Here is a 19706-nt window from a genome sequence, read left to right as displayed (position 1 = left end):
CCGTCTCAGGTTTCCCCAAATTCTGACTCTTTCTTCCCCTGGCCAAGGGGGAGCCTGGAGAGAAAATTACGTGCAAATGATACCCTTCACCATTTACAGGGCTCCTTAGCCTCAGGCCTCACACACTACGTGTGTGATGGATATTACGTAGGGTAGCCCCCATCTCCCCTCAGAGGTAGAATGTGTGCCCATTTTGCAAAGAAACTGCAGTACACAGAGGCTGAGCAGTGTATCCATGCTCCACGTCAGGCCAGGGATGAGACCAGATGCTTCTGCACTGGACCCCACCCTTGTTAGCACCTTGCTTTGTCCTTTATACATCATCTCCTGGAGAAGATTCCTCTAAAATGCCCCCAAGATCACATCCTGGGTCCCTCTGAACCACAGCAATGACCACCTGCTCTCACACTGTACACACCCCCCAAATCATCCTTCCTCTGCCAGTCTGCTTCTGGGCTCTACCCAAATCACTCCTGCTCCAGGAAGCCTTCCTGGTTAACTCCAGCCGGGACTAGGAAAGGAATGGGGCCATGCACCACTCATGCCTAAAGCTGTCCCCACGGAGCCATGTGCAGGTAGCAAGTGTTCAGGGGGACAGCTGGTGATTGGGTGAGAGAGGCTTCCTAACACATGGTTAGGACAGCAGGAACTCGAATCAGACATCGGCTCAAACGCTGGCCCTCTGTTTACTGGGTGTGCCCACTGGCCACATTGAATAATCTCTCCGTGCTTTAGTTTCCACAACTAGAAAATGAGGCTAACTGGAGTATCCCCCTCCTAGAGCCACTGAGATGTAAGCAGGGAGCCCGCTGCACCCTACCAGGTGTGTGGAAGACCACAAATGGTGGCCCCTCAGACCACCCCACACCTGCCTCCCCTAAGGACAAGAGAATTGCATACAACAGGGTGGTGGGACATGTCCCACCACTGCTGAATTGTGGAAATTTGGCCTCACAAAGCGCAGAGCTGTGACAAGTCAAAGGGTGCCCCCCCTTTTTTCCCCAACCTCAGAAACCAATGTCTGTTCAAGATGAAAGAGCTCTTCCTCGAAATTGTGTTAACAGTTACTCTCCGGACCCGTAGGTTTAACCCAATGGGCTGTGTCAGAAGTTGAAGTCACAACCCCCTTCACTGGCCAGGCTTTAGGAAACTCACTAGACAGATCTTGGTGACTGGTCTTTTGCCCTCCATGGTCAAGTCACAGAGCCCCAAGCAGGGGGTCGGGGACAGACAAGACGATAAGGCCAGGGCCAGGAGCCGGCAGTGAGCTGGGTGTTCATCGTGTTGGTTTCCTCAGGACTGGGGGGCGGGGCGGGGGGCTCTTCCCTGTTCCCACACCAGCTCCTTGTACAGCTGGTGCTGCCCAGGGGCGGGATTTGGAATTAGGTGGGTTCTGCTGACCGGTGTTTTCTTAACCTTCACACGTAATAATGAGAATTAGCAGACGTAAAAACCAATTAAAGGAGGAATGTAGATCAGAAGCAGAGAAGCCATGAAGAGCCAGGCTTGGATTTCAGAACCCTTCCTGCGGGGGCGAAGAGCCTTCCAGTGAAGTTGCATTTCTCTCTGGTAAGAGCGGTGGTAAGCGCTATGCGGGGTCAGACAGACCCCAGATGATCACTCTACCCTGAGCCTTCTGGAGGTTCAAGCTAGCCACAGCCTCTCAGGGGACCACCAGGGTCCCTTTCCTCTCCATGACCGGCACGCCTATGGCCCAACCCCAGTCCATGTCTTCCCTGTCCTCCCGAGCCAGGACCCCAGCCCCCCACCTCTGCAGCGTGAGCCCAGCTGAGCCAAGTGCCCACCTTGGTGTCCATCTTCCAGGTGATCTCCCGGATGCTCTGAAACCACTCGAAGAGCTCTTCCACCTTGTCCGTGGCAAACTCCACTGGGGGGTCGCCCTGCTTCTTGGGCTCCAGGATAAACACGAACGGCTTCTGGTTTTTCCCCTGGGGTGCTTTCACTTCGGGAGAGAGAACAGTGAAAGTCCTGAGTGGCCTGCATGTGAAGGCCAGACTTCACGCCGCCCCAGCCATGTCCTGCACCAAACCAGCCCAAATGCAGCAGCTACAGGCCTGGTCCGTGGGGACGGGGGTGTCTGCCTTGTGGCAGGCACGCTCTGGCCTCTCCCCTACCTCACAGCCTGAGAGTGGGCCGAGTTGTGTTCCCTCGGAAGTTCTGTCTGCAGCCTAACGCCCGTACCTCTGCAGGTGACCTTACTTGGAAAGAGGATCCTTGCAGATGTCCTTAAGGATCTTGAGAGGAGATCCTTCTGGATTTAGGATTTCCCAATCCAGAGAAAGGAGAGGGAAATTTGAGACACAGACACAAGAAAGACGGCCCCCAAAGACAGAGGCAAACGTTGTAGTGTTGGAACCACAAGCCCAGGAGCGCCAAGGATCTCCAGCAGGCACCAGAAGCTAGGAGACAGGCAGGCGACAGATTCTCTCTGCAGAGAAATTATTTTCTAGAAAGAAAAGGCCACGGGAGGAGAAATTACGTGCTCAGTAATATCACTGGCTAAGATCTCTGAGCTCTTGTAGGCCAGGCAATATTTTAAGCAGATCACATGCACCGGATCTCATTTAACCCCTATCACAACCTTTTAGGGGTACTAATCGTTTTATATGCATGTTACAGGCGAGGGAACAGACTCACTGACGGCAGCCCCCTCCCTGCCTGGGGCGCTTCCAATGCCCAGCGGTGGGGACGTGCGTGTGAATCCACGCTCCACCCATGTGTGTACGTACCGACATTGTAAGTGTTGAGATCCAATATTCCCCTACAAAGAGACCCTAAGGGATTGTCTTCAATAATCTGTGAAGAAACAAGACATAACTCACGTTAGTCTTAACAGGAAGAATAAAAAGACAACCAGTTTTCCAGGGCACACCGTTTAGCAGAGACACAGCCTGTGGAGCTGTTTAAAATGCATTTTCATTACAGGATACATCCGTGGGGAGAGCACTCAATAACGAAGCGTGTTGCTGATGGGGACGCAGCGGCGAGCAGGTGCCCACAGGTTCAGCGGTTCATTTTCCAGTCTGTAAAAACGAGCCCTGTGAATTCTAGAACAGGTTCTGAAACACTTCCCATGGATCTGGTTTCAAAAAATAGCCTCGACCTTCATTCTGACATGATGATGAAAGGGGGCCAGCTAGCCTCCTGAAGCCCAGCTCAAGAACCTTCTGTGGCTCCCCATGTCCTAGGGGCATGATGCCCATGCTCTGGGATCGGCCCTGGCCAGCCTTCCCGCTGCACCTGCCACTGCACGTTTGATGCATCCCAGGGCCCGGGTGCGACAGAGAAGATCTTGCTCTCTGGCCAGCTGGCAGAACCACATCTGCTCATTGCGTGTACTACCCCACCCCCACCCCTCCACCAGGGAAATGCTGACTGGGGAGGGGGGTTGAGGGGTCGCATCCCTGCCTCTGGCCCAGCACGCTGAACACAGCCACAGTCCCAGCCCCACACCTTTGTTTAGGCTGCACCTCGCACTGGAATTCTGCCAGCCTTGCTGGTGATCTCTAACTTGACTTCTAAGGCTCAAATGTCCATTACTCCACGCAGTCTTCCCAGATTGCCCCAACTCCCCTAGGAAATTCCTTGGGCTCGAAAAGGCCTTCGAGTCCTCGTAACAGAGAGTCCGTCCTTGGTGCAGGGGGTCACCTACCCGCGGGTGCTCTCTGGGCCTTCTGGGCGAGAGGCAGCGAGGGGACCCAAACCATGTGTGCAATGTCACCAGGAGGGCTGCATTCACCGCCACTTAGGCCCGCCCTGCTTACTCACACCAAGCACGTTGGGGAATGTCTGGTGGCCACACTCAACGTGTTTCATTTGCAAGCTGCTTTAAGCAAAGGACAGATTCCCCATTTGGCCATTTTCACTCCAGAGGGAATTCTCCTGCCTACACAAAGCCTTCCAGCCCAGCACAACCTGATTAAAACATGACGGGCTTGTCATCGGGACCTTCACCCACAACTGTGGGGACAATCCCAATTTCCCTGTCACTCTGGTGTCCCTATTCCGCTGCTCCACAGGGACCCCACGGCAGCAGCATGTGCGACACAGCCCTGCGGCTTCCTCGAAGAACAGGATGGGCAGGTCTCCCCCTGCGGTGACCCGGACTCACCTGCTTCTCCAGCACCTCCACATCGACTGTTGAAATGTCCTCGACATAATTGGATGGGAAGTACTGCTGGATTCTGGTCCCATAGTCTCCTTTCCACCTAGATGAAAACAGAGGGCATCCAAAGGCCTTCGTGGGGCCGCATTACTGATCCCTCGCCGCTGGTTAGATCCCAGCCGCTGCGGCGGGGGGGCGGAGGGGGGAGGCAGCAAACGGCCAAGTGACCGGAGGGGGTGATCGTTATCTTGACAACCAAGCACTTCCAAGGATCCTCTGCTTTTTTTAACCAGCAATGCGTGAGCGGACAGTCGGTGTCCTCCCCATAACACGATTCTAATGTTTAGTCAAGGACACCAAGAATTTCAGTGCTTTAGGTGGACATCGGAGGCCATTTGAGGCAAAAGCTCAAGTCTAGAGCAGGCTCAACCCCATTTCAAGGAGGGCTGTGAACTTAGAGCTAAGGAAGGTTCTGGAGATAGACAGCCTGGAATCAAATTCCAGCTCCACCACCAACTGTAAAATGGGAATAATCCCAGTGCCTCCCTCAGAGGACTGTATTGGGACCAGAGGATTCCGCATAGGCTGAGTGTTTTTAACAGTGCCCAGTATACAGTAAGTGCTCAAATAATGTTCTCATTACTCAGCTAAAATACCGCTCCCCTTGACCTTCTTCTCTTCCCTGTGACAGCACTGGTAACAAGAGACATAACTGATCGATGTACATGTCTCAAATCCACCAAGCTGTGGTCACCTCTAAGGTTCTCCCTGCAAGCAGTGCCCAGGCATACGGGGCCACTCCCCCCAACTGCCCCCCTGTGGGTACCGTCTGCAGCCAGGGGGCTCCTTCCAGAAAGTATCTCTGACCACGCCACACCCATAGCTCCCAGAGTCTTCAGAATCAAGCGTAGATGCTTTAGCCTGACCCCACGGACTCTTGGACCTTAACACCTGCCCCTCTGCAACTCAAACTTGACCCTCCTGCTAGACAGCCTGTTGCCCCCACCCTTCTGCCCCTGCCGTGCTGCCTAGCTTCCATGCCTTTGTCCATGCCCTTTGTATCTAGCTTGTCCCTACTAACCAGCTGAGACTCAGCTCAGGCATGCCTCTTCCAGGGAGTCTTCCCTGACTGCTACCTAGGCCAAGTGTTCCTCCTCTGTGCCCCTGTGGCATCTGTCCCCACAGCTGGGGAGCCAGTCTGCCTTTTATGTAACTTCTACCTCTCTGTCTTCCCCACTGTGTGAGGCCTTTTCTTGATCTTAATCGAATCAGTACTCAGGGGTGGTGGGAAGCACTTCGTAAATATTTGCTGACCTGAGTAAACAGAGTGAGGACCGACTGTCCTGTGGCCTGGTGGAAAGCGAGGCCTGGCAGACACCCTCATCCCCTCCATTTCTCCAGACCCCTTTCAGGCAAAGACTGACTATATCCATGGGGACCATATGTACCACTTGCCCAGAATTAACTTCGTACCTGTTGTCCAGGTGTAATTATTGACAGTAACATTCCTTTTGCTCTAAAATGCATCCCAGTTTGGACAAGACCAATTCAGTGCCCTAGCCATACAGGCAGCAGGTTGGGAGGACGCCCAAAAAGGTGGACGATGCTCCACTAGATGGTGCTGTTACCACCAAAGCGAAAGAAACCAGGGGACCTGGGCAGGCAGTTCACCCACAGCCCCTCACCAAAGGCACTTACACCAGACTCTCAGCTCATCTCAAGAGCCCTGGAAATTTAAAGCACCCCACTTCAGACGTGTGGAAAGGCAGGACGCAGTTCCACATGTGGAAAAGTGTGTGCTTTAAAGAGGTCTACCCACAACTTGGTAAAAGCCACCCACACACACAGCACTGGGGCCTCGACAGAGGCAGGGTACAGGACGGGGCATCGTGGGTCCAGGGGACACCCGGATTCTGGCCGTGCCCCTCAGGGAGAGACAGGTGGACAACACCACAGTTGGCACGCTGAGGCTGGGAGCCTATGAGCAGGAGCTCCAGGCCCCCACCCCCAGCTTCAGCACATCACTCTGTTATCACTTTTTCTCTTTTGACTCTGGGGATCCAGGTAAGATTTGGATTAGAAAGAGGGCATTCTCAGAAAAACAAATGAACAAACAAAAAACTTCAAAACCCCTGACCATGAGTCAAGTTAGGAGTATGGGCTTTGGAGTCAGAAGGTCTGGCTTCAAATCCCAGCCTGCTGGATGGCCCTGGCCAAGTTACTGTACCTGTCTGTGCCTCAGTTTCCTCATCTGTAAAATGCAGGTAACCTTTCAGGGTCACTGTGTGGGTTTAAGTGAGTTCTTTCAGATGAAGTTTTTAAAATGGTTCTTTTTGGGCACCTGGGTGGCTCAGTTGGTTAAGCGACTGCCTTCGGCTCGGGTCATGATCCTGGAGTCCTGGGATCGAGTCCCGCATCGGGCTCCCTGCTTGGCGGGGAGCCTGCTTCTGCCTCTGACCCTCCCCCCTCTCATGTGCTCTCTCTCTCATTCTCTCTCTCAAATAAATAAATAAAATCTTTAAAAAAAAAAATAAATAAAAAATAAAAAATAAAATGGTTCTTTTTTTTTTTTTAAGGTTTTATTTATTTGACAGAGAGAAAGACAGCCAGAGAGGGAACACAAGAGGGGGAGTGGGAGAGGGAGAAGCAGGCTTCCCGCGGAGCAGGGAGCCCGATGCGGGGCTCGATCCCAGGACCCTGGGATCATGACCTGAGCCGAAGGCAGACGCTTAACGACTGAGCCACCCAGGCGCCCCTAAAATGGTTCTTGACAAAAAGAGGCCCTCTATTCAAGCTGCCATTCAGATCTCTAACTCAAGCCCCGCTATCTTATGGGAGAAAGGGATGCCACATTTGCAAGGTGCTTGTTGCTCTATGGTAAGAAATGATCCTACAGGGACGCCTGGGTGGCTCAGTCGTTAAGCGACTGCCTTCAGCTCAGGTCATGATCCCAGGGTCCTGGGATCGAGCCCCGCATCGGGCTCCCTGCTCAGCGTGAAGCCTGCTTCTCCCTCTCCCGCTCCCCCTGCTTGTGTTCCCTCTCTTGCTGTGTCTCTCTCTGTCAAAAAGATAGATAAATTCTTTAAAAAAAAAAAAAAAAAAAGAAATAATCCTACAAGACCACCTACCCGGGGACTTATGGATGGGCAGCGAAACTTTTTCCCAGGTGGAGAGGGAGAAGAGGTAGCTGAACGCTGGCACACACCCAGGGAGCTCTGGCCTAACAATGTCCCTGCTTCCATCCAGGGTAGGGCCACTGCACAGGACCAAGCAATAGCTTAAGAATTTGAATTTACAGTAACACACAGGCTCACATAATGGGAAGAGCCCGCAATAGTTCATAGCTATACAACCTAGGAAAGCCCCCTTTGCCACCTCTGTAAAGTGGGGGTACCCACAGTCAACCCCGAGAGTCATACTGAGAATCTGGAGAGACCACATATGAAAGCAATTACCACAGCCCTCGGCACCGAGGAAAGCCTCAGTAAGTGGTAACTTCTGCTATAACTAAAATAAAACTTAATATGATGCAATAGATGGTTCTTAACGCTTTTCTGAATAGAGCAGGTCTTAAGCCACCTTCCCAGAGAAGGTACAAAGATCAAAGCCACCCCGGAACGGCAGAGAAAGGGGGTCCAGAGCTCAGCCAGCACCTGAACCTCACCTGCAAGAAGGGATAAGTCAAGTTCATCCAGCAAACGGCCCAGCCCCTCTCAGCCTTACCAGCCCCAGGGCTCCTTGGAGACGTTGTGAATGAGGGCCCCACGGCAGAAGCTCAGCTCATCGCTTCGCTTGGCTTTGTAGTCATACAGAGCTTTCACGGTTCTCTGAGGCTTTCAGGGAAAACAAGAAGGAGAAGGTCAGGCTGGGAGACAGAAGCAGAGAGGCATCTGCCTTGGTTCTCATTAGGAAACAGGATGCTTAAGCCTGAGATAACACCGCCATCTGCTGGCAGAGGGCGGGCACTGCATTGCAAAAGAGCCGCCAAAATCACCAGGGAGAGGGGATGTGGACTGGCCCAAGGTCAACCAGCTGTTAAAAGTGGCTGAGCTCAGAAATCAATCAGTTAATGTGAGTTATTGCCATAGTTCATGATGTTCTGTAGGAAGCAATGTGGGTTCTAGAAGCTCTGCCATAAGAACTTCCAACCAGAGCTGGCTTTATCTGTGTATCTCCCTTCAAGGGTGGATACATCTTTCCCCCGTGAACTTCACGGGTCACTGCCAGGCTCCAAGGCTGCAAGGTATAGCCAGTGGCAAAGGGAGGTGCCATACAATGGCTTCCATGAGGAGCAAGTCTCCAGCCTGACAGAGGACAGCAGAGGTCCTAATGTCAGGTCCTTCGTTAACCAGAGAAACGAGCCATCCATCGGATGCCCAGGCTGGCAGGCGGCACAACAAGGTGACGAACAGCACATGCCTCCAAGCCTGATGGCCCGGGTGCAAATTCCAGCTCCATACCTTCCTGGCTGTGCAGTGGGCATAGAAACAGCACACCACACATGGGGCTGCTGAGCATTAGTGAGCTACCAAGTGCTTCGGACAATGCTTGCTATGTGGCCATCCATATGCCCGTTAGGACTGATCTAGTCATTCCAGTTCCAAGAACGCATCCGAAGGAAATAATGCAGAAGATGCCCAATGCCTCACATGTGAAGTTCATTTTAACGTTACCCAGAACAGCAAAGACTAGAAATGACCCACATGGCCACTGACGGGGATGCAGCTAACCTAACAGACACCCAGAATATTCTGCAACATTAAAAACATTTTTTAAAAAATTAAAATTGCAATCCATGTGTTTCACCTGAATTACTTGGCTCACCAGTTTTAGTAAAAATGGTCATGAAGAAAATGAGCAATGGAGAAACCCACACAGGACCAAGGGGCAGGTGAACAGAACACAAATGGCAGGTGTGCGGGGGCGGGGGGGGGGGGGCCTGCAAAATGCGTCTCCGTGCAGGCAAAGGCCCAGGAACGCAGAGAGCGACTGAGTTCGCACGGTGAGACCAGGGCTAATTATCGGTCTTGTTTTCAAAGTGGTGTTTTTTATTGTTAAACCATTTTCAATCACCGTAATAGCAATGATTTTATTTTTGAGGCGCTCCCCCTAGTCTGGCAGCTTGTGATCACGTTCAGCTACCATCGTGTTTCGCTTGTCTCACTTAGTACAGGAAGATTTTCTCTACAACTTGGGTTGGTTGCCAGGATTTAAAAATGGGGGAGAATTCACGTAAAATATCCAGATCACTGGCTTGCGAAACCAGGAGACCTGGCCTGCTCTCTGGAAAGGTAGCAACTGAGTGCGAACAGGGCATAGCTGTCCTCAAGATGGGGTGTGAGTTCCTCAGTTTACCACAGTGTCCACCATCCCCTGACATCCGGCTGATAGGTGGCCATGTCATCCTCACTACCAATGCCTTCTTCACTTCTAATCAAAGTTCCCTAATAATTTCACACACACTCTCCCCTTGCCCACATCCTTCCAAGCCTTCATTTCTTGCTGGAAGGGATTTGCATTGGCTGAGGATTATAAATCTAAAAGAAGAGAAGAAATTCATCTCTGGATTTCCACAGAGCCCGTCAGCAGGGCCCCTTCCTTAGCAAGAATTATACATGAACTGTGTGCCAGGTGCACCCCACCCCCGACCCAACAGAAAATTCGCCATTGTTTTTCCTCTGTGGTCCAAGCACCGTGTGAGCTGGAACCAGAGCGAGGAGGAGCTGGGGGCGAAAATTTAAAACCCACGCCCACCTGCGTGAAATCACACCACCAGCCAGGGTGGGAACAGGAGATAAGGTGCACACTGCAAATGGGTCAGTGAACCAAACGGAATTTATAAACACCACGGGCTCAGTCAGTGAGCCAGAAACATCTGAAAGACTTTAAATTAGAAGCCGTTTGGCCCAAAGGTGGTTCATCAAACCTCAGAATTTTAGCACGACACCGTCGCTTTTAGGTAGAATTCTATTAAGCTCTTCCCTGAAACCCGATGTCTCATTGTCAATCATCATTTTTTCTCAAAAAAATAAAATCAATTGGGAGGGGGCAAGTTTGCCCAAAAGTTCCCTTGCCCTGTTAGGCTGGGGGGCGTGCGGTGGACTCTGCCTCATTCTAGGGCCCGGGTGGTGGTGTGAATAGGAGGGCTAGCACCGTACCATGGAAGGGTTGATTTCACTGGGATCCACATACATTCTGCTGACGTCGTACAAAGAGTTTATGTCTCTTTCCTGAAAAAGAACAAAGCGAAATAAATGGAAGCATCTGAGTTCCTGGGGCAGCCTGACAGAGAACAAGGGTTCTCGGCCACCCCCGGGCCGAAGAGGTGAAACCTCCCAGTTTCGTCGTGCCTCCTGGTAGAGACAGTAAAAAGCTCCCCCCAGATTGGAAACTGCACCCCCAAAGGAGAGAGGCCCCTGTGCCGGCCTACGCTGTGCCAGGCACTGCAGTCCTTTGTGAAAACCCAAGCCCGGGGAGCAGTGCGTGTGGGAGCTCCCCGCTCGCGCCGTATGCCTCTCCCTGACCCACGTTCCCTGTCCGCGGCGGGACACGGGCCACCCCCTCCAAGGATCTGCACCATGGAAACTGGCAAATGCCATAAACCTGGACACGTTACACATCTACCGGCTCACGCTGAAGACCCACCCTGCCCTGTCTGCTCTGTCCCTGTCTCTCCGAGTCCCCTCCAGGCTTGTGTCACAGCCGCTCCCTGACCTAGAACCGGCTTCCCCCACAGCTGCCCAGCCCCCACTGGCCCCTGCTGTCAGGCCTGGGCTCCCGTGCTCACCCTCCTCTGACCTCCTCCGACAGCTCCTAAGCTGTAGTCCTAAGCAGCACCCACCCTTGCTCTCTTGGCTTCTCTGTCATCCTCACTGCCCGGGACAGCTTCTTTATGTGACTGCAAGCTGTCTAGCTCCCCCGTCCAGAACCAAAATGTCCCAAGGCAGGCTTTGGTCCACCACACTGCCAGTAGCCACAGTCATTTCTGGCCCATGGTTGATGTATCCTGAATCTCTTTTCAATACATCAACGAACCGGGAAGCCTGGGTGGCTCAGTCGGTTAAGCGTCTGCCTTCGGCTCAGGTCATGATCCCAGGGTCCTGGGATCGAGCCCCACATCGGGCTCCCTGCTCCGAGGGGAGTCTGCTTCTCCCTCTGCCTGCCGCTCCCCCTGCTTGTGTTCTCTTGCTCTCTCAAATAAATAAATGAAATCTTAAAAAAAAATCAATGAACCCATGTGACAGGGGCAGAGATAAGGTCTGTTCTCCGCTCAGAACTGTCCAGTGGCTCAGAATAAAAGCCAGCGTCTCCCAGGGGCCTGCCCTGCACAAAGCAGTCCTTACTTACATTTACCTCAACTCTGGCTCACTCAGTGCCGGCCACACCAGCTGCTTCTCTGAGCCTCCAGGCGTGCCCTCACCTCAGGACCTTTGTACTTGCTGTTCTTCCTGTCCGTAGCTGCACAGCACATTCTTCCATGAACTCTAGCGTCTGCTCAAATACCTCCTTCTCAGTGAGATCTTTCCAGAGCACGCTCGAGAACTGTAGCCCCTTCCCCATCACTGCATTCACGTCTCCACCTGCCCAGTTTTTTCTCTATAGTACATGTCACCCTCTGACACACCATCTGTTTTTTTTAATTTATCTCCTTTATTATCTGTCTCCCCTACACTAGACTGCAAGCAGCATGAGAGTGGGCTCTTCGTCCCCAGGACTCAAAGCAGTACTGGACACATGGTGAGTGCTCAATAAAGGTTTGCTGGAAGAACGGACAGATGAATGATACTCCCCCAATCGCGAGCGAGTCAACCACCTACCATATTGTAGCGCTCCAGGAGCTCAGGCGTCACGGGGTAGCGCAGTCGCATCTTCCGGTAGAGTGCATGTTTCTCATAGTAGCTGACGAGCTCCACGAGGCTCTCGAAGTAGGCAGAGGTCCCCAGCACAAAGTGCCGGCCATCCCGGTGGATGCGGCAATGCTTTACCTTGCCCCTGGCCCTGGGGGGGGGGGGGGGAGCAGATCACACAGAGTTGGCAACCGAAATCCCAGAAACCAGACAGTTGTTCTACAAGCCCCGCTAATTAGAAACCACCTAGCTCTCTATCGTGAGGGGACCAGATAAATGAACAAGGAACGGCCCTCCTGGGGAATACAGTGACGCGGGTTTTTTCAACACAGATACAGAAAAAGCTGTATCTTGCAAGAAGTACGGAGTGACTCGGGTGCCTGGGTGGCTCAGTCGGTTAAGCGACTGCCTTCGGCTCAGGTCATGATCCCAGGGTCCTGGGATCAAGTCCCACATCGGGCTCCCTGCACCGCGGGGAGCCTGCTTCTCCCTCTCCCCCTCCCCCTGCTTGTGTTCCCTCTCTCGCTGTGTCTCTCTCTGTCAAATAAATAAATAAACTCTTAAAAAAACAAAACAAAACAAAAAAAAAGAAGTACGGAGTGACTCAACAGCTGGCTTCTCTTGTCTACCCACTCCGCCCGGCCCCAGTTACAGGACTTGACTTTGGGAAGGTCCTGGTGTCCAGATCAGGGTCAGCAAACAACGGCCCAAAGGCCAACTGTGGCCCCCGCCCTCGCTTTTGTAAATAAAGGTTTATTGAAACACAGCCACGTTCATCCACTTCCGTGTTGCCCGGGGCTGCTTTCACCCTACAGCGGCAGACGCTGAGTAGCTACAACAGAGGCCACAGGGCTCGCCAGGCCTGTGATATTTACCCTCTGGTCCTTTATAGGAAATGTTTGCTCATCTCTACTCCAGAACTCTGGGGTTTGATGCCCAAATCCTTAAATCTTATCTTCAGTGGCCCAACTACTACAACCATGAATTTTTTTTTTTTTTCCAAAAAGCAAACCAATCTTTTATTGCCTCACCCTGCTGACACAAGAGGTGGGAAAACCGCCCCCCAAAAAACCCCACAATCTTCAGTCTTACTAGCTTTTATCAGCAAGAACAGAAACATTTGGGAAATTAAGCTTTGACCCTACCTTTACAGCCAAAAAGCATCTTCTTAAACTGTCTCAATGCATAATTACGGTGAACTACTCATCTTTTAAAAATTTTACACGTTAGAGGGGTGCCTGGGTGGCTCAGTCGGTTAAGGTCGTGAGATGGAGCCCTGTGCTGGGGTCCTGTGCTGGGCGTGGAGCCTGCTTGGGATTTTCTCTCTCCCTCCTCTGCCCACCCTGCCACCCCCCCCAAGCTTGTGCTCTGTCTCTCAAATAAATAAATACACAAATTTTGCACCATAAAGACACTTTTTGTTTTAAAAAACACATACTCTTAAGCCATTTCTTCAGTAAGTCCTGTAAAAGTGCTAAAAGATTTCTGCTTCAGTGGCTTATTTGCAGTGATATTTCATTAGTATTTCTTTAAAAAAAAAAACAAAAACAAAAAACACTGCTGAGCAGACAAGTTGCAAGATAAAATATAGTATGATCTCATTTGTATTTTTTAAAATTAAACGTTCAAAAAAGGGGAATCCCCCACACACAAAATGGCACTGTATTTTCTATAGGTACATATACATGGAGGTCATTCTGGTTTTTTTGGTTTTTTGTTTGTTCGTTTGTTTGTTTGTTTTGGAGTCCACATGGAGACACCAGTTAGAAAACTGTGCTTTCTACCAGAACAAGGACCCAGATGGGAAGGACCACAGGGGGCTTAGCTTTACTGCGATGTCTTAATTTTTTGTAAGAATATATTCACGTAATTAAGAAATTTTAAACTTTTTACAAAAGCTCCCTAGGGCAGGGAGGCTCTAAGGCATGGAGGTTAGTTAAGAGTGGGGGTCAGGTTCCGGTTCCTTCTGGTAGCCTGACTGCACCTCTGTCTCCTTGTCCACAGTGCCGGGGATGGACCGTTCCTGTGTCAAGGCAAGTGTTAACACCGCCATTTGACAGCCCAGGGTAAGCCCTCTGCAATGTGTCCGGCACCCCGAGGGTAACCCATACATGAATGGCTAGGAAAACAGAACCAAGGTCAAGCCAAAACGAGCTTCCCTGGCGAGGGAAGAATCAAGAAGGGAGACAGAACAGGGCTGAGCATGAATCACACCTTCCAGCCCCCTGGCTGCTACACACCAGTGGACGCTGTGACCTGAGGTGCTACTCAGCTCTGCCAAGAAGCCCCTGCTCCCATGTCCCACTGAGGTCCACTTCCCACTGATCACACCTAGACAGCAGCTTCATCTCTTTGCATAGACTTGAAAGCAGACACCTGTCCTCTCCTGTAGGGATCTATCCAGTTCACTCTGTGTTCTCAGAGCCTAGAACACCACCTGGCACAGGAGAGGTGATATTGGGGAGAGGGGGCGAGGGAGGGAGGGCAAGTTCCTGCAGACCTGTGTTCTCCCTCTGCCTGGAGCACATCCCCACCTGGTCCCCCTAGAACCCCTGCTCACCCTCTGTCACCTGCCCGACCTCTCTCTGTGGCACTTACTGCACAACATTACAGCGATGCGTTTATGTGTCTGACTCTCCTGCCCCAGGCAGCACTTCTCAGTGAGGGAGAGTGACACCCACCCCACACCCTGACCACAGTGGGTTACAAAAAGTCTGTGTGTCCAGGCCGGGGGGGGGTGGGGGGGTCATCTTTGACTATTACACTGGCCGCGCCCCCAACAGGCATGCAGTAGGTGGAGACCAGGGACGTTCACCAACCCAACACAATGGAAACAGCCCTCCCCTCCTCTCCTCCTAGAGACTCCAGGACCTCGTCACTGGCGCGTTCAGCCGGCAGGTCCTGACCACCTGCCATTGGCAAGGCAACGCTAAGCAGGAGGGAACTGCTCCAGAGAACACGCGAGTAACGGGACATTTCTCATTCTCGTTCTCAGCCAACTGTTGGCCTCATGAGCGCGAAGACTGGGCGGCTTGTATCACTTCGGTGTTTTTGGAGCCCAGCACAGAGCCTGGCACATAGTAGGTGCTCAATGAACATTTACTGATCCCTAAAAATATACAAACTCCAGCTCTTAGGGTACCACCAATCTCACGGGGAGGGCAGATGTGCAAACAGAATGGTGGACGTATAAAATCAAGCCTCCATCTGGGGATCCCATCTCCCTCCACATGGTTCCAGTGAAGTGATTCCAACCCACGGCCAGCTTGAAGGTCCCCAGTCAGAACCATGACGCCCAGCTCAGGCCAGGCCAGGGGGAACGGATGTATCACAGGACTCGTCTTTTCTACTAGACACTGGTTCTCAAGGTGAAGCCAACGCGGAGTAGCTCCAGGACACACAGAACCAGTCTCCCGAGGACTGCCAGCTGAGACGTGGATCCAGGCCTGCTGGAAGCCAGCTTCGCCTCTTGAGCGTCTCAGCAAGTAACCAATAAATGCCACCTTTTTTGGCTGCTTGGCCACTGAGTTTGGTTTCTGTCACTCGCACCCCAAAGCACCCTAAATGACAGAACTGCAGCACAACTCAATCCCCGACACCCAACATGGTGGCTGGTACAACAGATATTCACTAAACATGCCCAGTCCCATCCGGGTGGCGGAGGCGCCACCGGGAGCTTCGGGGCAAAGGGCAAGGCGCCGAAGCCAAGGAGCCCAGAGCCTCCCTGTTGGCAGCACAAAGCACAGAGGAGCCCTGCGGCCTGGAGCCGACACACAGCAGGTGCTCGGTAAATGGCAACGATAATCACCATCACCACCACCACCCACTCAACCAAGAAGGCAGGAATGACGGGGGAAAAGGGGGGCGGCCCGGTAGGGTCACCAAGGGGATGGGCCAGGGCAACAGCAACGGAAGGAACAGGAGCAGCCTGGGTGTACCAGGGCCCCTATAGTGCAGCCGGTCACCACCATCACCACATGGGAATGTGGGTCCGGAGCTTCCACCTCTTCCCACTTCTCCTAAGAAGAAATCTAAATTTTCAAGTGAAATTCCCCAGTATTTAACATAACCATGCAGGCTGAGCCTCAGTTTAGCCCGTAAGCCTCTTCAGACCTCACCAAGAGAGCAGGCTCTGAACATGGATAAGTCCAAGTCTGCAATTCTGCCTCAGCCCAGGACTAGGCTGTGTGGCTCTAGACAGGTCGCTTAACCTCTCTGGGCCTCCATTACCTGTAGTACCTCATCTACCCCCCTCATGGGCTGCAACGAAGGACTCAGGCAGATGAAGCCCCAGCATCAGCCCAGGGTCTGGAACATTAATTAGGAACTCAATACACTGGGGCAGGGGAGATGGAGGGACAGTGTAATGAACTGGGTCTGAAACCCCCCCCCCATCACTGTCACTGGTGGAAACCAGAGGAATCAGGGGTCTTGGGGTGGAATTAAAGTAGAGAACCACAGTCCTAGAGATGGTTGGTCCATACGGCCTTCCCACTGCCAAGGCCGGGTGGCAAGGGCAGAGGAGAGGAAAGCTGGTCTGTCACATCACTGCTCTGGGCTACTGGGGCTGCCCGGGTGCAAATCCCAGCTCCACCACTTACTGGCTGCACGTGTCAGCAAGTTACTTAACCTCTCTGTGCCTCGGTTTCCTCCTCTGAACAGTAAGGATCATGGTCGTAAAGTTGCTGGAAGACAGAATGAGTCCACAGCCAGGTGCTACTCTCAAGGACACAGACCCGGGCCCCACACCCTGACAGCTCCCGTTAGCGGCTCTTGCTCTCCACACCTGTCCTTCCCAGGCCTCCTCTGGCGAGCGAGAGCCGGCCCCCACCCGCCCGCTCACCTGAAGGTGATGGCGTAGGAGTCGGTGCCCTCCCGCCTCCGGATGAGGAAGGCGCCGTCCCGGGGAACCCTCATCAGCATGTCCTCTGCTTCCCCGCGGCTCAGCCCGTCATAGTACCACCTGCAGCACGGGGAAACGGCCACGTGAGAGAGCCACCCACGGAGGGGGCGGCACTGGGCTCTGAGGACACCTGGAATATGACCCCAGAAACCACCATGGAACTTGCACCGTGGGCTTCCCCACCCAAAAACGCTGCTGAAGACAGCAATTTTTTTTTAGGAGACCACCAAGATGTAGCTCGGGTAAAACATTCCTACAGGAGGTCTGCCTGGAGCACGAGAGAATAAATTCAACTTAACTGTATCCTCCCACCCCATCAGCCTGACTCAGGGCCAGCATCCATCACTGCAGAGAACAGAAAATCGGAGGCAGAGAACACAGGGAACAGAGTTTTAGGAAGTCTTTTGGTTTGGCTGGTCTTTGGTTACTTTCAAAGATATGAAATAGCAAATTTTAAAGGGCAATCCATACAAATATAGACAAAAGTAAGAAAGCTGCTGTAAGTTACAAGGCCTCTCAGTAATGTACATTTTAGCAGCCTTCTGCTTAAAAAGAGCTCCCCCTGCCCCACCACTTATTTCCAGAATTGGTTAACCCTTTGCAAGGCATAACTAATATTCATTTCACTGGATAAAAAATGAAGGGTAAATGTGTCCAATTACTTTCCTTCTTGTTCACTTTCAGAGTGAACAGGAATGGGCTTTGACAAGCAGAATGATATCACCCGGCCAAAATTCACCTCCAAAAATCATAACCCGAGAGCTCAGGACTGTGAAGGTAAAGGAGAAGAAGGGCAGGGAGAGGCCGAGGGAAAGAGAAAATAGGGGGAGTAGGTGATTGGAAACTGGGGCCACCCTGGGGAATTTAAGAGATCCCGGGGGACCTGGGTGAGGGGCCTCGTGGGAAGCTGGGCCCCAGCACACCCACAAGACTGGCTTTTCTGACTGGGAAACCCAATCCGCCTGGGCGTCTGCACCCACTAAACCTGGCGCTTGAGGTCTGCTGCCCCGGGAGCACGGGCGCACGTACGGCTTTGACTCGTGGGGGTTGGGGTTGGGCACAGGGTCGGTGAGCCGAAGCTCGAACTCCGTGCAGCGCAGGTGCGTCTCCCGGTAGTGCTGGATGAGGGCATACATGCTGGTGAACATGATGTTGTCAGTCAGGAAGTACTTCATGGTCCCACCCTCCATGGTGGAACGGATCCGACAGTGCTGGACCCGGCCGGACCGCCTGTAGGGAGAGGGACAACATTAGCACCGAGGCCGGGCCCACCGGCCCTGCCTACACCCAGGGTGTCAGAGAACGTGGCGAGGGAGGGAAGGGGGGGTGGCCAGGACTGCGGCCAGGGGCACTGATGGGGAGGCACTATGTGTGGCCACACAGGCCTCCCTCTGCTCTTAGAACAGGCTTGGGCTTTAGCGCCTGGATTCCAGAACATTGTACCTACTTCGTCCACCTACTTTTACCTACATAACTCCTAACTCTGGAGCCAGATGGCCTAGGTGTAAGTCCTGACTCAGCCAGTTATGAGCTAAGTGACCTTGAACAAGTGACTTGTCCTCTCTGAGCCTCCACATCATCATCCTTGTGGTCTGTCCTCACTAAGCTGTCCTGAGGACTGAACAAGGTCACACACAAAATGTGCCTAGAATGCTGCCTGGCACATGGGAAGCATCTTGTAGGTGTGAGCGGTCACTATTATAGGTATGTTGTTATAATGTGTCTCCATGGAAACACCACTTCTTGCAGGAAGTCTTCCCTGACCACTCCGGCCCCCAACATTACATCAAGCCCTGCTCTTAGGGACTTTTGTAACATTTAGCATTTTTTGCATTGCACGTATCACAACTATAATTATAGAGAATCGATTCCTTTTTCATTGTCTATTTCCCTGACCAGACTCTAATCTCCATCAGGACAGGGATCCTGTCTGTCTTATCATTGTGCCCAGCACAGAGCAATCACTCAATGAACACCCTTTAGTGATTGAAGGCACTAATGAGTGAGTGAGTGAGAAAGCTCACAACAGCTCCATAAGGCAACCTTTAGAATCTCTATTTTAGGGACAAGGAAACAGAGATTGCAGGAGGTTGAGTGACTTACTCAAGGGCACCCCACCTGCTCTAGAGCCAGGACTGGAGGGTTGGGGGTGTGTGAGGCCACACTGTCCTTAGTGCAGGGTCAGAGCCTGTCTTTACTTAAAATGTGGATGATACTGTGTTCATCACGGATTTTTCATTACTTCTGATTTTTAAAAAATACTGCATTGAAATACCACTAATCTTGATTGCTAAGTGTCCTGGGCCTCACCTGCCTCGGCCCACCCCTGCCCCGCACAGATTCCCAAATGAAGCTTGGGGTTCAGGTCTAGGCCTGAGCTCGCACAACTCGCCACATGCTCTCCCCCACTCTGCCCCCGCCGCCCCGGCCAGCTGCGAGGGGAAGGCGGCATGCCCCTACCAGAAGGACAGGGTGTAGTCATTGGGGAAGGTCTTGCTCTCCCGCACCAGAAAGGTCCCATCCTTGCCCCCCGTCTCCGCACAATATTCCTGCAGCAGCTTCTCGGCACTCGTCCTCTTCTCTACCTTCTTGTGGAACCACTCCTCCCCAAAATGCAGCTCCGTGGGGGGTGTATCCTGGGCCACAAAGAGAGGAGCAGTTTCTGAAAACCTGGCTCGGGACTGGAGAGCAGACAGGCCGGCTTCAGCTTGCCCTCACCCCAAGAGGTCTGGGAAGACGGCTTCCACTGCCCTCCTTTGCCTGCCACCATGGGTGGTGGCCTCCTGGAGTCCTAAGACATGGGCTAAGGGGTCCCTGGTACAGGTTTCAA

At 52.6% G+C, this 19706-nt stretch overlaps 1 protein-coding gene across 1 annotated transcript in view; it reads right to left on the bottom strand.

Moving 5' to 3' along the window:
• PLCG2 (phospholipase C gamma 2) overlaps positions 1–19706 on the bottom strand; it is a 136646-nt gene that overhangs the window by 31652 nt on the left and 85288 nt on the right. The window contains exons 16-24 of the mRNA XM_021705295.2: positions 19337–19512; positions 17906–18106; positions 16817–16936; positions 11944–12124; positions 10285–10356; positions 7850–7959; positions 4133–4229; positions 2751–2817; positions 1806–1963 (exon numbers count right to left, since the gene is read on the bottom strand). Of these exons, the coding sequence (XP_021560970.2) occupies positions 1806–1963; positions 2751–2817; positions 4133–4229; positions 7850–7959; positions 10285–10356; positions 11944–12124; positions 16817–16936; positions 17906–18106; positions 19337–19512 (1182 nt within the window). The remainder of the gene's footprint in view (positions 1–1805; positions 1964–2750; positions 2818–4132; positions 4230–7849; positions 7960–10284; positions 10357–11943; positions 12125–16816; positions 16937–17905; positions 18107–19336; positions 19513–19706) is intronic.

Source organism: Neomonachus schauinslandi, chromosome 16, assembly GCF_002201575.2.
Source record: "Neomonachus schauinslandi chromosome 16, ASM220157v2, whole genome shotgun sequence".
In the NCBI taxonomy this organism is placed as follows: Eukaryota; Metazoa; Chordata; class Mammalia; order Carnivora; family Phocidae; genus Neomonachus; species Neomonachus schauinslandi.
Note: the sequence above shows the minus strand (reverse complement) of the source record. Positions and strands in the feature narration are given on the sequence as shown.